This window comes from Epithele typhae, assembly GCF_022376455.1.
Source record: "Epithele typhae strain CBS 203.58 chromosome Unknown BXZ73scaffold_4, whole genome shotgun sequence".
In the NCBI taxonomy this organism is placed as follows: domain Eukaryota; kingdom Fungi; phylum Basidiomycota; class Agaricomycetes; order Polyporales; family Epitheliaceae; genus Epithele; species Epithele typhae.
Window position 1 is genome coordinate 253,142 of NW_025954195.1, and position 14,592 is coordinate 267,733.

General features: G+C 61.9%; 6 protein-coding genes across 6 annotated transcripts; 3 read left to right on the top strand and 3 right to left on the bottom strand.

The window, feature by feature from the left end:
- Positions 1-652: 652 nt before the first annotated feature.
- BXZ73DRAFT_97132 (uncharacterized protein) lies at positions 653-1,066 on the top strand (the record flags this gene model as incomplete). Its single annotated transcript, XM_048027265.1, has 3 exons — positions 653-749; positions 882-974; positions 1,044-1,066. 3 exons carry the CDS (start codon positions 653-655, stop codon positions 1,064-1,066), a joined length of 213 nt encoding a protein of 70 aa, XP_047881894.1.
- A 996-nt stretch (positions 1,067-2,062) lies between these two features.
- BXZ73DRAFT_97133 (uncharacterized protein) lies at positions 2,063-3,641 on the bottom strand (the record flags this gene model as incomplete). Its single annotated transcript, XM_048027266.1, has 5 exons — positions 2,063-2,221; positions 2,759-2,828; positions 2,903-2,979; positions 3,066-3,158; positions 3,516-3,641. 5 exons carry the CDS (start codon positions 3,639-3,641, stop codon positions 2,063-2,065), a joined length of 525 nt encoding a protein of 174 aa, XP_047881895.1.
- Positions 3,642-5,966: 2,325 nt separating this feature from the next.
- On the top strand, positions 5,967-7,956 carry BXZ73DRAFT_74117 (uncharacterized protein; the record flags this gene model as incomplete). The annotated part of the gene is made up of 10 exons (XM_048021985.1): positions 5,967-6,014; positions 6,072-6,151; positions 6,209-6,278; positions 6,358-6,439; positions 6,496-7,025; positions 7,049-7,185; positions 7,244-7,266; positions 7,445-7,504; positions 7,596-7,737; positions 7,764-7,956. 10 exons carry the CDS (start codon positions 5,967-5,969, stop codon positions 7,954-7,956), a joined length of 1,365 nt encoding a protein of 454 aa, XP_047881896.1.
- A 297-nt stretch (positions 7,957-8,253) lies between these two features.
- BXZ73DRAFT_40093 (uncharacterized protein) lies at positions 8,254-8,700 on the bottom strand (the record flags this gene model as incomplete). The annotated part of the gene is made up of 2 exons (XM_048018503.1): positions 8,254-8,316; positions 8,461-8,700. The coding sequence occupies 2 exons, from the start codon at positions 8,698-8,700 to the stop codon at positions 8,254-8,256; spliced, it is 303 nt and encodes a 100-aa protein (XP_047881897.1).
- Positions 8,701-9,335: 635 nt separating this feature from the next.
- BXZ73DRAFT_97136 (uncharacterized protein) lies at positions 9,336-9,667 on the top strand (the record flags this gene model as incomplete). Its single annotated transcript, XM_048027267.1, has 2 exons — positions 9,336-9,590; positions 9,650-9,667. The coding sequence occupies 2 exons, from the start codon at positions 9,336-9,338 to the stop codon at positions 9,665-9,667; spliced, it is 273 nt and encodes a 90-aa protein (XP_047881898.1).
- A 740-nt stretch (positions 9,668-10,407) lies between these two features.
- Positions 10,408-13,662, bottom strand: BXZ73DRAFT_97137 (MFS general substrate transporter; the record flags this gene model as incomplete). Its single annotated transcript, XM_048027268.1, has 20 exons — positions 10,408-10,528; positions 10,677-10,832; positions 10,936-10,952; positions 11,081-11,199; positions 11,271-11,319; positions 11,406-11,580; positions 11,666-11,700; positions 11,763-11,785; positions 11,836-11,875; positions 11,941-11,958; positions 12,018-12,386; positions 12,554-12,575; positions 12,649-12,714; positions 12,764-12,799; positions 12,853-12,886; positions 12,937-12,947; positions 13,002-13,086; positions 13,157-13,216; positions 13,272-13,388; positions 13,449-13,662. The coding sequence occupies 20 exons, from the start codon at positions 13,660-13,662 to the stop codon at positions 10,408-10,410; spliced, it is 1,767 nt and encodes a 588-aa protein (XP_047881899.1).
- Between the last annotated feature and the right edge of the window lie 930 nt (positions 13,663-14,592).

The following is a 14,592-nucleotide window of genomic DNA, read 5'->3' on the forward strand; positions in this document are numbered from 1 at the left end:
CTGCGCGCGGCGTACCACGCCCGCATGCGTGCGGTGTGCCCAGTGCCACCCGTGCGTTCAGCCTGCGCACTGCGTGTCCGCGCTGCAGCATCCTCGCGACGCCACCGCCCAACGGACCGACGGCGCGCCCCTGTCGTCCGGCGACGGATTCTGCAGTCCGGGCGCCCCGGAAGTTACCCCTGAGACGACCGAGGCGAACCGCAGTGCGTCGTCATGCAGCCCATACGTAGTCTATCTCAATCTTCTGTACGATCCGCAAGTTTAAAGTACGTTGTGCCTTGCGAATCTACACGGCATCACGGAGCAATTTGACAGCAGCAGGTTGATGTGCAACACGAAGTCCCCGGCGCGCATCGGGCGGACAAGCAAACGTGGCCGCTATGGGACCACGATGTGTGCGAGGAGGGGAGGGCGGCTCGGCACGGTCGGAGTGGTCTCGTCCCCAGCCGCTCTGTACCGCACCCCACCACGCTCGTGTAGGCGGTGGTGGGGTACAGAGCGGCTGGGGACGAGACCAGGTCGGAGGAGGAGGAGAGCCCGCCCGCGTTCTTCGGTGCCCTGGGCGCCTCCTGCGACAGGCGCCTCGCCCGCACCGGATTTGGACGGATGGGGGAGCCAAACAAGCTTACACACCTGTCTGTCTTCGACCACGATGAGTGCTCAGCCTAACAACCCCTACGCCGGCCAGCCCGGGCCCCAGCCGTCATTCCAAGCCCCAGAACGCAAGGAGACATCCTACCTCTGCGCAGGTGAGCGTCCTCCTTCGCCCCCCACCTCCCCGCTGCCACTCACCCCGCTGCCGCAATTTTTCGCTCGGTGACGTGATCCGTGCCTCCGCCTCGCTACTCCTCCCACCTTGCCTCGCGTCCTCGCCCGCGCAGACTGCAACCTCTCCAACGACATCCGTCCACGCGAGCCCATCCGCTGCAGGGAGTGCGGCCACCGCATCATGTATAAGAAACGCACCACACGAAGTAAGCCGCCACTCCCTCCCCCGTCCGCGCGCGCGTCTCGGGCTTACTCCCGTTTGCTTTTTCACACAGTGGTCCAGTTCGAGGCGCGCTAATTCACGCACCGCGACCGCGGCGCATGCAGCGTCCCTGATTTTGGCACCGTCTTCTGGTTCCGTCGTCGTCTCCTCGTCGTCCGGCAACGCGCTCGCACCCGTATCCACACCTCCTCACCACGCTCATTTTCTCCTTGCGCTCTCGTCTGACCTGTCGACGTGCCTCCCCCACGACCAGCCCGGGGTATCCGGATGTGGATACGTTATCCCTACTCCTGTTTTGGGCGGGCTTCACGGTCGTCGCCAAGGGTCCGGCTTTCATATCCCCTTCGAGGGACAAGGGTTGCGACGGTGGACGCTCTCGTTCTACTTGTGTTTCTCGGCGTCTTTCCTTCCACATCTGATCCAAACCGCCCCCTCCAGACCTGTAGGTAGAACGTGTGTAGATTAAGTAGCAGCGCGAATGCGATAAGTGTGTGCACATGCTGTCTCGCCGTACGTCACGGTCCACCCACGTTTGGCTCGATTCGTCTAGCGTATCCCGCTTTTCCTTGGCGCCGCTTACCGACGACTCACGAGAGCCGCTAGAACGAATTAGTCAGGTCGCTAGGCCACAGGCCTCAGTCGGCGTACAAAGCGTGGCCCGGGGCTTGGAGATCGCGTCGAGCGGTGATAATCAGCGTCGCTCCCGGAGCGTCATCGGCCTGTGCACCACCTCGTCGAACCTGACCATCGCGCCCAATCTTCACCCTGCGCGCACCCCGAGCGAGCTCCGAGCCGCATCTCTCCAAATGGTGGTATCACAAACACGAGACCCTCGTTCGAGCAGTTCCTAGGTAGTTGCTACAATGCAAGTGCTGCCTGAGACCCCCCTCCCCCCAGCCTGCCCCGCCCCGTCGTCCACTTGTCCCGTGAGCTCGTACCCGAGACGAACCCTGCATGCTTCTCGCCCGACCCCCGCCGGCCCACATCACCACCACGGCACGCCCCCGCCCCCTCCTCCTTCTTCGCCCGCACGGGCCCCTCCTGGTGCGCGGCCGCGACCGCCCGCACGGTCTACCACGCGTTCCACCGCCGGAACCAGACGTGGAGGAGGCAGGTGACGACGACGCGGTCGAGGAAGGGCTCCGCGCGCTCGGCGACGCGCAGCGTGCGCGTCGCGTCCGTCCACGTCGCGAGCGGCTTGCCCCGCGCGCCGAGGCTGTCGCTCACGCACTAGAACCCGGGGAAGGGTGAGTGGGGGGACGGCGGGGAGCGGGGGAAGTCGGGAGTGAAGCGAGAGAACGAGAGCGAGCGAGCGAGGTGAAGGGGTGAGTGTGAAAGAGGGGAACGCGTCGCGGGAGCGGATGCACAGGGAAGGACTTCTGTGACACGAGCAGAGAGGTTTGGGGGGCGTACAGGAGCGCTGGAGTGAAAGGTAGGGCAGGTGATGGGGGTGGGAATTGTTGGCGGGCCTGCCCCGCAGGGTGGCGCGAGGGGGTTTTGTGCAGTGACAACGTCGGGGTTTCGCAGGAGGTCAAGGGTGAGGGGGGTATAGAAGGTAAAGGGAGAGGGAAGATGTGCGACATGCGGAGGCCACCCCCGAGCTAGAACCCCCGTGATGACACAGCACGGGGGAAGAGCCCGGGTACGCGAGCGGGTGCTGGACGAACAGGGGCGACGATGTAGCGGGGCCGTGGGGAGGAGTGAAAGTGCGATTGGGAGGCAGGGAAAGAGAGTGAAGAAGGAAAGGGAGGAGGTCTGGCTACTCACGGTCATATCGGTGTTGTTCTCCGCGAGTTTCCACTTATACTCCGTGCCGTTCACCTTGAAGCGGCGGGATCTGTCGGTGATGCAGACATGAGTGGCTGGCCCGCCATTGGCGGGCGACTTCGTAAACGCTGCCGGGGTACCCACTGGCTCGATGGCTTCTTCGGTTTGCGCAGCTCTCGTATTGATATCTGCCCCCGCCCGCCACCAAGGTAAGCGTGTGCCTCGAGGAACACCAAAGGCCGGCCCAGATCGATGACGAGGTCACAAGGATCGGCGACGCCACAAGGGGCTGGTGTGCAGCACTCACCCGCTCAACGCCAAAGTACACCGCGCCGCTCGTGTTTGATGACCATTCAATCTGGCCTGCGTTCTCCCACACGCTCGTCTCGGCGTTCTTCCGCTGGATAGACGTTACACCGGTGGGTATACCTGTGTTGGGATGATAGAACTGCGGGTCGGAGCCAGGGGACGTCCGGCGGAGGGCAGGGGGCGGGGGGTGGGTGGTCGCGACAATTTCCGTACAGCAGCATGTGGCGTAATCAAGCGAGGGAGCGGCGGATATATCGTGGAATCAAGGGCAGGTGGAGCGGGGCCGGAGGCACGCAGGACCCCATAAACAGGCAAGACGGGGGGAGAGAGTCAGCGTACGAGTTGAGGAGGGCGACTGCCGGCCCGCGGCCCGCGGCACGTCGTCGGGCAAACCGCAAGTCGTGCAGCGGAGGAAGGCGGCGGTGGGAGGGCAAGGGAGGCGGCGCACCTTATAGAGGTCGGCGGGCTCCGCGCCTTCCACGATCTGCCGCACCTGCATCGTGCGGGGCTCGGCATTGGGGTTCGTTAAGGTGGCGTATTCGTATCGGAGTACGATATCTGTCGAGGGGTCCATCGTTCGTAAAGATGGCGTCAGGCTCTTAGTGTGTCGGTCGTTGGTCTACCCGCCCAAACGAAAAAAAAGTGTGGCCGTCGTGGACCGCGTATTATTGTCCTGTCGCAGGTCGCGTTTCAGCTTTCGCAGAGCCGCCAGGCTAAGGGTATTAGGGTTTCACGTTACGGGAGTGTCAATGGGGCAACCGTAAGGCCGGGTGTCGTGGGCGATTATGACCGCGGCCAAGAAGGCAAGAGAAGTCGGTTGGGTAGGAGCAGGGGACGGGCGTCGTGATGACAGAATCTGGTGATAGACGACAAATTTGACAGTGTCGGTGAGTCGAGACGGTAGATGAGGATGTAGTGGCGATGGAGCCGCTCGTCCGGCAAGACGGCAGCTGCTTTATGGCCCGGCTGAGCCACGAAGCCGGGCAGGGAATACGCGAGCTAGGCTTTGGGGATCCGAGCGCGTCCTGCCTTAATCAGGGTCCCAGCAGGGGGTGCTGCAGGCGTGGCCGTCGGGTCGGATGATCGCTAACAATCTGATTAGCACCAGGCACTACCAGAGTTAAACTCGCGTGGCCAGACCTTGCTTGAGATATCCAGAGAACCTCCACTGGGATATGTTGTGTGTGACGTGATAGGGCGTTCAATTGCATGCATGCGGATCGCGTGGACATCTTCGCCGTAAAGCGAGGCTCGGCAGTAGTCCACGCACGTCCCTGGCCATCTCGATGCTGATATTCTCTTCCGGTACTGCCGGGAGGGGTGTGAGCACGGGGCGACCTAATTGGACGGGAAGTCAGGTGAACCGCTGGAGGTCCACGAAGCTATGTTTGAATTTGCGAGAATCGCGTCAGAGCACGTGGACCATGAATGGCGGCCCTGGATGAAGTGCATATCTGGAAGCAGCGAGCAGGTGTGCCGCTCTGGTGAACGAGAGGAGCCTTATCGATGCCTGGTTGGAGAGCTATTACGGATTATCGGCTGGTGTCGATGTGACCGAGCCAGGCGCAACAACGGTTGAGACGGGCGAGATTCCGGCAATGGAGCTGATATCGACCCGGAGGTTTGAACCTTGGAGGGGAGGAGACGTTCTCTGAGTGCGTTTGCCGAGGGAAGAGAAGAGTCGCGTCATGGCCCATGGGTCCCACCTGGTCACACGCTGACTTCGACTACAACCTCTTTCGCACGGCTAGTCACCCAGCGGTTATCGTCTATAGTCGGCTACAAGGGTCGTATTAACGCCGGGCGACCGCAATGGGAGATCGTCGTCACTTGAAGGGGCGTTTTGTTGCTACAAAATATGCACGCACGGCTGCAAACGGCCTCGTGGTGCACTCTGAAGCGAGAACCAAAGGGCGGCAGAGATGGCACTAAGTCACACACAGCATGTGTCTCCCAGGGTGCCTGGTCACCAGAAAAATCCAGCATCTGTGAGGGACAAAGGTGCCGGCAGCAAAACCTACTTGACGGTCACCTACACATAACCACGTTGTGCGCACAATCTACCCAATTGAATGGGGGACGATTCGGAGTTTGAACACGTCCCGTAGACCCAGTGCACGAAGGGCGTGCTGATGCGAACCCTCGGAATGCGATCGCTTAGAGGAGAAATGCAGCGAAAGCGAGCAGTGCGTGTCGTTGTCAGGCTGTCGAAATGTCTACTTGACCTACAGTGGAAGGCGAGGACTGGACTGGGAACGCCGGAGGGACACAAGGGACAAGGTTTGTGCACTGCACAGCGGGGTGTGATGATACGGAAGGGAACCGAAGGCACGTTGAGGCGTCTCAGCAAGATACAACAGCGGAGATGAGCGAGAGAGTCGAACCAGGCAGCATGCGGGGACGTAATTGCCGGGACTGGTGACACACACTGCCGTCACCCTGGGGGTCCTCCGTGAGGTCTTGAGTGAGTGCTCTGGGCCGGAGCCTGTGGCTCAAGGACGTTAGAAGTCTTCGTTCCGCAATCAATCACCACGCACCCGCCAATTTCTTGTCTCGTTAAATTTCCCGTATAGGTGCATCCCACGGGTTCAATGAACGGACGTGGTTGGACTTCGTGGGGAGGCAGTAGGTGAACCACCGGGTTCGCCGGAGAGGTGACACACGCCGCCCGGAGGCGGGACGCGCAGCTGCGGTCCGTGGTGGGTCAAAGCGTAGCACGTGCGGCGCGCGCCAGAGGACGGCCGACCGAGCCCGCGCGCATCGGCGGCAAAGGAGAAGCAGGCGTTAGCAAGCAACGAGCTCGTCCTTGACTCGCCCCCTCCCTGTTTCCAGGCCCAAGCCCGAGACCGTCCCCGCTTTCCTGAGCACTCATCCTCTATTTGTCACCTCGTCCATCATCATGCCCGAAGACAGAGATCGTAGTGTGTCCCATGACCTCGGTGCTGAGGTCCGTTACGTTCCCTCTGCGTCCCTTGCGTACTCATCCGTACGAAACCTCGTGCAGAGCTCCGACGATGACGCTTCGCACAAGGACGACTCTACTCAGCCACCGGTGGGTAAACCCGGCAGGAAGAAAAATCCAAAGTAGATCGTTCTCTGCTCAGCGTGATGACATGCTCACGGTCCGACTGCCAATCCCAGCTCCCAAGCCGCTCGCAGGGATCAGAACAGGATAGCCCAGCGCGAGTTTCGTCTGCGTAAACAGCAACGCGTGAGTGGTTCTCTTCGCCGACCTGCTCCCCATTGTCGCCTTTCGGGCTCGACGTGGTAACTCACCGTCGCTCGCACAGATCCGTGACCTTGAAGCGAGTGTCGAGATTCTCTCAGGCGGTAAGGATGAGGCACTGTCCCAGTTGAGGAAGGTCTTGAAAGGTACGTGTCCTCCTCGCTCCATCTGTTTTCCTAGCCATTAACGGTCCCCACCCGAGACCTTATGCACGAGAATCAAGTCCTCAGAGGTCTCCTCAAGAACCTGGGCGGCTTCATCGGTGACGGTGCTGGAGGACTACTCCACAAAATGGGCTGGGACATGAACGAGTTCAACGACCTCGTCAACAAGGCCGAAACCGACACTGCCTGGGAGAGCTACCAACGCCACAAGCGTGAGCAATCGGAAACCTCTGCTGGTCCTTCCAAATCAACCAACGGCCAAAAGCGTTCCGCAGAAGACGTCGATCCTCACCGAAGCAAGCGTGCCCGCGCTGGAGAAGCGAGTGGAAACGCCGACGGCTTCCCGCTGCTCGTGCCTATGAATCCCGGCGTGTCTTCTGTGGGTGCCAACGGTCTCTATTCTTCCGGACGCCCCTCCAACGGCGAACCCAGCTTGCTGTCGGAGTATACTCGCGGGTCGTCGAACACCTCTCCCATGTTTGTCCCCCCATCCTCGCCTCCCAATGCCACCGGTCAATACGGGTCCTCCGCCAACGGTAACATGTCTATGCCCTTCCAGTCTTCGTTTGTCGGTGGTGGCATGCCATGCAGGAACACATGTCGTCCATGACCATGGTCAACAACACCCTTCCTAGCATGTCGACGGCTTCACGGACACCGCAGTCCACCCAGTCGCAAGACGACGAAGACATCGACCCAAAGAAGATGGACGCCTACAAGCTGATATAGTAAGTTCGTGTTCCGCGGATATTCTGTATATTCAACTTGGCTTTTTGCTCCTTCCAGCTACCACCTCGACAACTGGAAACGTAACAACAACTATTGTCTACCCTCGTCCCTTCGTCCGACACTGGTGCAAAGGCAAGTCATTCTTGAGGATCTATCTCTTCATCTTTGCTCATATAGCATGCGTAAATTAGGACCATTCCTCATGGTCAGTTTGCATTGCTCTTGACATGTGATAATTTCTCACCGTGTGTATCGCAGAGAGTGCTATCGACGGTGTCTTGCATCCTGAGCTTCGCGACCGAATGATTCTTCTCAGAGGTATGCCCGTTACACATACTAACGTCTTCGGCCTGTCATCTCGCACGGAGCCAAGTTCAACCTTGGACACCGCTAACCCTCTTTCCCTCAGACCGATTCAACCTCGTCGACTGTCTGCACGACTACCGGCTCGCTGTCAACATTCACGGTGATGATGTTCTTGCTCACGTTAACTGGGAGATTTCGGAGACTTGGCTTGGACGTTATAAGCATGTGTTCAACTGTTTTACGGGGTTTCCACTATCTGACCATCATACAGGTTCCTCGTTGACCACGCTACACTCAATATCAGTAACAAATGGCGTAGAGAGCGTGGTGACTCTGAGCTCCTCGGTGGAGAGTATTCGACAGAGGGCCCGCGCAGGCGTAGCCGTCGGGAGCGGTACAGTGTGCACCAAGGACATGAATTGTACCACGGGCCCTCCCTCCAGGACGGGCATTGTATCGACTAGAATCTCGCCCTCATACCCTGATTATGAGCATCACTAAACCTCTCTTCAGAGTCCTTAACGTAGTTGTCGCTGTCGCTTGTTTTCACGTATGCTCTTTCCTTTTATATGTGCTCGGCCTAGTAGTAGCAAACACGGTTCGGTTTCGTACGGAGCTCGAGCGTGAAGGATACGTGAGCGCGATGAGGTAGTGAATTAGGACATGGCGTGCGTGAATCTGCACGGCGTGTCAGTGGAAAGGAGAGCCAAGGTAGTGGTGGCACTCACAAAATACAAATGTCTAGGCAGCTGAGAGAAGGACTACCACATTGCCTTCCGTACACCGGGAAGCTCCCCTGCCAACGCTTTCATGCGGAATTGGTACTGCGAGGACAAAAGGTCAGCCCAGAGGCCCGGTCCTTGAACCCTGTCCTCCATGTGGCCGTCAAATCCATTACCACCGACGGGCTCTCCAACCACGCACACCTAGCCCCCGTCCTCCCAACAGGGCTCCAAAACGGCACTCACCCTGCAGAGCCCAAACTCGCCGATGACACCACGCCCACGGCCGCTGACGACGCAGCGGTTCTTGACGGCGGTCGGGCGCTCGTAGCGGCCAAAGGTGTTGAGCTGGAGCTGCGCCTGGAAGCGCACCTGCGGCGGCAGCGTCTGGTTGCGGGCGACGTAGAGGTACGCGCGGCGGAGGATCTCGGTCGCGTTCACGCCGTGGCGCGCCTTGATGTCGCGCAGGACGCGAGCGTTGCCCATCTTGCGGATTGGTTTTTTCTGTGTGAGGGGGCGTGGAAGGAGCCTGAAGAAGCGGCAGGCGGACCCGAGGTCGTGCGAGGATGGAGGCGGAGGGAGAGAGGGCTGGCGCACAACGTCGACGTCGGGCTACGGAGAGCGGAACGAGCGGGCGCTTGTCTCGCTGGATGGAGGGACTCGAGACGCCCGAGGGCCCAGCCAATCGAGCGCTTCCGATCCAGGCTGGCCAGCTCGACCTCGGCCAGCCGTGTTCTGTCCCGACATCGACCTCTGTGCCTCCTCTCCTTCTCTTTCTCTCCGCTCATCGCGCCCCCGAGGGCGTCGACCGATTAGACCCGCGTTTGCGGAGGAGGACATGGGAGATTGAAGCTTCAGGTGCGTCAACTCCCGTCCGTGCCAGCGCAAGGGAGGACTCAGACCGTCCGGTTTTCTTTCCCGTCTCGCAGGCAGCCAAAAGCAGAACTCTGCCCCCACTCCCCATTCCACACGGCCCTCTTTTCCAGCTCTGCAGCCTCCCCGCGCCCCACGCGCATATCCTACCCCAGCTCCCCCGACCCCGACTCTCCGCCGACCCGACCCGGCCGCGACTCCTCTCGATCCCTCAAGCCACCGCCAACACCCCCACTCATCCACGCACGATGTCCTACGACACCCTCCTCGCGCGCACGCTCAAGCTCAACCCCCGCCAGCGGCGCACCGCGCTCTCGTCCCTCTTCGGGCTGACGGCGCTCGCCGCGCTCGCGACCGTCTCCGCGTCCGCGCTCCTCCCGTGCCCCGTCCCGCGCAGCCGCTTCGCCGACGACGGCGGCGGCGGCGCACCCGCGGGTGGGCACAGGGTGACGACGGTCGTGGACCGGAAGCCGCGGCGGTGGATCGAGGAGACGCGGCCGCCGGTGCGGCGGGGCGCGGCGGACGCGGAGGAGCGGTGTAGCGCGGGAGCGTCGTGTCGCAGTCGCAGTCGCAATCGTGATGTTTTCTTTTTCTCGTCCTTCGCCGTCCTCCGGGTGCGCGTGCGCGTGAGGTGTGCAGTGCGTCGTGTGGATGAATGTGTGCGTCGCGGCTCGTGCACTGTGAGGCGTTGGCCGGCGGGTGGAGCGTGTCCGGGGTTTGTCCACGGCCCACGAGCAGCTCGCGAAGCATGGGCGTATGTGCGGTGTGTACATGTGCAAAGTGGACTTTTTCGTTTTCCCGTCCACCTGGGTGTACCTCGCTCCCCGGGTAGAGTCGACCCAACTTCCAGCAAGAAGACCACCACGCGTCGTCTGCCCTTCTATCCATTCCTCAACGCAAGCCCGTCGAAAGCTTGGCGGTCGTTCTCACCCCTCGCCCTGTAGCCCTGTATGAGCGCGGCCTCCCACGCAGCTAATCACGAAGTCTGAAGGCCTGAAGGCTGAAGCTTCAAGCCAAACGGCGCGCACGAGCCCGTCGGAACCACGGATCTCTGTCCAACCCAAGCCCGGGGTATCATTACGTCGTGGCGTATGTAACCCAGTCGTGACTACGCTAATGCTAGAGGACCTCTGCCCCCTCCCCCGCCCTGCTGTACCGGCGGGGGGAGCCCTGGGGAGCACGGCGGCCGCCTTTTCGGCTAGTCGTACAACAACAGTGTGTCTCTGTCTCTGCCTCGCGTCTGCGTCCGCGGCCCCGCTGCGGCGGCGACGGCGGCGGCGCCCACAAGCCCCCACAAGCTAGAGCACGGGCCGTGTGCGGTCATGTCCGCGCGTCCGCGTCCGACTCCTCGGCGTCCGACACCGCGGTGTGCTCCGAGTCCGCGCGGGAGAGCGTGTCTCTCCGCTTGCGGTACGCGGCCTCCTGCTCCTCGTGCGTCCCTCTGCGCGTCCCGGGCCGAGCGCGGCGGGGGAGCGAGGTTCCGAAACGCACGCGCATGCAACGCGAGGCGGACAGAGGGAAGGGATCGACGATTCAAAGCGAGACGTCAGTGTCGCCCAACGGGTCGGAGGAACGGAGAGGGCACGCACGGGAGGATGTTTTCCTGGATGGGCAGGCAGCAGAGGAAGCAGATGAAGTTGATCGCGGCCTGGCAGACGAAGACGACGCGGAGCGCGTCCGCGTACGAGGCCACCGCCGCGTGCCGCAGGTCTGGCGGGAGGCCCGGGATGATGGTCGTCGAGTGTCTGATGGGGGGCGGGCGCGTTACGGAAGGGAGGAGCGCAGGGCGGAAGGGTGGGTGAGGTTGAGTGACAGGTCCGTCCGCGGGGAGGAAGGACATGAGCTTACCGGATGTCCTCGATTATCTGCGGCGTTTTCGGAGACAGCGGAATTGATGCACGTGGACGTGTGCACGGGACGAGGGACGCGAAGCGGTGGCGAGAAAGGAGACGAGAGTGTTAGTAGGGGAATTGAAAAAAATACGGTAACGTACAGCGACTGCGTCAGGCCCGGTGATACGTTCGCGAAGCTTGGCAGTGAGTACGGACTGTAGCAGGGCGCCGCTGAGGCTGACGCCGATGACCTGCCCTGTGGTCCGGAACAAGTAGGTGACTGCGGGTGCGTGGTGGGTGATTTCGTCAGAGTGCGCACAAGACCGCGAGGATGACGAGAGAGGGACGCACTGCCGGTGGCCACAGCCAGGTCTTCTCGGGTCACGCTCGCAATCATGGCCTGGGGGCGAGCGCGCGCGTATCAGATACCGGGGAATCGCGCGCACCCTAGGACGCGGGCGCGTAGACGGGACGAGGCGAACTCACGATGAGCGTGGTCGTGATGACACTGGCCATGCCGAATCCCTGCGGGACGATGTCAAGCCACAAATGGTATGTTGCGGTGTTGTCGTCCCAGAGCGCGACGAGGCTCGCAGCGAACACGGTGAGGAGACAGGAGAACAACGTGAGATTGTAGAGTCTGCCCGTTCGACGCATGACCCTGATAGAAGACATGTCAGCGGTGCGACTTTGATAGTAGATGTGGAACGCTGCGGTCAGAAAGCTGGTGGAAACAATGCACGCACCATCCGGCGAAAACGCTTCCGGTGGAGATAGCGACCTGGGACGGAGAAGGCACGGTGAGCCCCGGACAGTACACGAAGATTGATACCCATGACATACAGAGTGCGGCAATAAGTGAAGCCCTGAGAGCAAAGTGAGCGCGCGGGAGACAGATTCTTGGCGATTGGCTCACCTGAGCCTGTTGAGGAGTTTAACTTAACGGCGGAGAAATACTGAATGCCAACCGGGAACAATCAGAATCGGTGAGTTCTGGATGTGAAAGCAGGGCGTAACGTACTAATGGTACGTTATAAATCTGGGGAAACGTGAGGTCAGCGTGGACGCCACGGGAATGCGTCAAGAAGCGGGACGTACCATGGAGAACGCGGCGACACTACCAAAGAAATTCGAGAGACAGACGAAGAACGGTGTCCGTTGCCTGACGAGGCGCATAGGCATCACGGGGTGGGACGAGTAGCTGGTCTCGACCCAGATGAAGGCGGCACCGAAGACGAGACTGGCGAGCAGGAGGCCCCAGATGAGGGGATGTGCCCATGCGAGCTCCTCGGTAGACTTGAGGGAGAGGCCGAGGAGGAGGCATCCGACCATGCCGACGAGAGTAAACGAGCCGAAGCCATCTATCTTGTGAAGCTTCTCGTGCAGGGTCTGGTTCTCGACCTCGTCGGGGAGCCTGACGTTAACCTTGAGGGCGACAAGGAGGAAAGAGAAGACGAGGATAGGCATCTGCGGCCGTCGACGTGAAACGATGGCGGGCGCGGGCGTGGACGGGCGTGGGTGGACGGGAGAGCGGGTCGGTCATGTGGACGCGATTGGAGGCCGAGGCGATCGATGGGGAACAGAGAGGCGTGGTCAGTTCCGGGGGGGACGGAGGAGATGCGGAGGAGGCTCACCTGGAGCAGGAACGCGGCGCGCCTGTGTGGTGGCACAGCGGACCGGGAGAGTCAGTTGGCGCTGGTGCCGGCACGAGAGGCGATGGGAGGCTCACCACCCAAGCGTATCGTTGAACCACCCCCCGAGCGGTCCCCCGAGGCCTGCGCCGAGACCAAAGAGACTGCGAAGGCGGTGAGCGACAGGCGGGGCGGAGCGACGAGGACGCGCACATGTTGGTCATGCCCTGGTAGAGCCCGCGCTGGCGGCTGCGAGTGGGGTCAGTCGCGCTGGGCGGGGCGGGGGAGGGGAGGATGCTCACAGCGGGATGAGGTCTGTCACCGCGACAGAGGAGACTGACCAGCGCGGTGAGTGCAGGCCGATGACGTCACGCCGGCGGACATACCTGTCATCACTCTAGAGGGCATATGTCAGAAATCTGAAATTCCGCACCGAGCCCGCGGCACTCACCCGCCTCCGCCCATGCCTGCAATGGCCCGTGCGGCGATGAGCGCGTCCATCGTCGGCGCAAGCCCGCAGAGCAAAGTGCCCGAGCCTGCACGCCCGCACCCAGGTACGCGTTAGACGCGATTGATACGCGGCAGCCGACGCCGGAGATAACATACCGAACAGGGAGAGCGCAAGAAGCATCGCGCCCTTGCGCCCGAGGATGTCCGACAGCCGTCCTGCGCGCACGCGGGTCAAGAACGAGCGACGGGCCGGATCCCACGCGCGACGCACCGTACAGGGGAGTGAAGCAGCATACCGACAGCAGGTAAGACGTCCCGATGTACGACGACCGGTTCGACTCGTTGAAATAGCTGCCGATCGGCGAAAGGAGGGTGGCCACAATCGTGCCTGCCCATCAGAGCAAACGTCGAGCGCACGGGTGGCAGGAGAGGTGGACGGGGGACGCACCATCGAGAGCTCCAAGGAAGACGGCGCTCCAAAGGCCGGCGAGGACCCAGATGAGGTCTGCGCGCGAGATCTTGTTGACGACCGGCGGCTCCGCGGGGGGCTCGTCCGAGTGGGTGAAGGAGGAAGCGGTGGAAGCGGTGGAAGAGTAGCGAGAAGCGCGGGAGGCGGAGCGGTGGGGGAGGAGGGGGCGCGTCTCGTCGGAGGAAGAGGCCATGGCGCGCGGGGCCGGGGGAGGAGGGCGGGCGTGACTTTAGAGGGGCAAGCTGGCAGGGGAAGCAGAACCCGGGAGAATCGGCGTTGGATTAAGTGCGAACTCGCGGACGGGATTGGCAACGGCGTACCACGCGCGCAGGAAGAAGCCGAGGGAAGGCGGGTGCGGTCCCCGTCGTCCACCGCCAGCCGTCTTATATCGCCACGAGCGTCGCCGCGAGCCCGACTCGAGCTGGCTTCAGAACGCAGGCTCCCCTGCGCCAGATCTCCCTGCAGATCACACCCCGTGCGCGTCTCCCCGCGCGCCTTGTCATGCTCCGTCATATCCGGCTGCCCTCCTCTCCTCTCCTCCATCCTCCCCCTTCGTCCCAACCCCACCCGCCGCGCGCACATCCCCGCCGCCCCCGCCGCCCTCCGCGTCGGCCCCGACGCCCGCCGCGCCCCGCCGCCCGCCACCCGCGTTTTCTCCGACGAGCACGGATTCGGTCGTCACTCTGACACTCTGTCAACACAGCTCTCGCCCCACCCTGCCGGTCGGTCCTATCAGCCATATAATTGCATTATCCGACCGCTCATTATCCTCCTCCCCCACCCGGCCTGCTTGTCTCCAGCGCCACCGCTTCTGTCCCCATCCGTCCGACCACAACCCCTCGGGGTGCGGGCCCACAACTGCTTGCCGTTTCCGACGAATAGATTCCAGTCGTGTTCATTCCCCTTCTGATCCGCCGCCCGTCGGAGTGTTTCCCGGGACAGTCTCCGTTGACAAACAAACGGCATCCCTTTCCGACATAGGCCGCCGGCAAACACACAACAAGACACTCCACCGTTGTTTTCTCGCCGCTTTCCGCTTTCGATGGACCGCTCCTCCTCGGCGGCGCAGCATGTACCACCCCTCGGAGATCGTTAACGACCCGGACTGGACGCACCACCGATC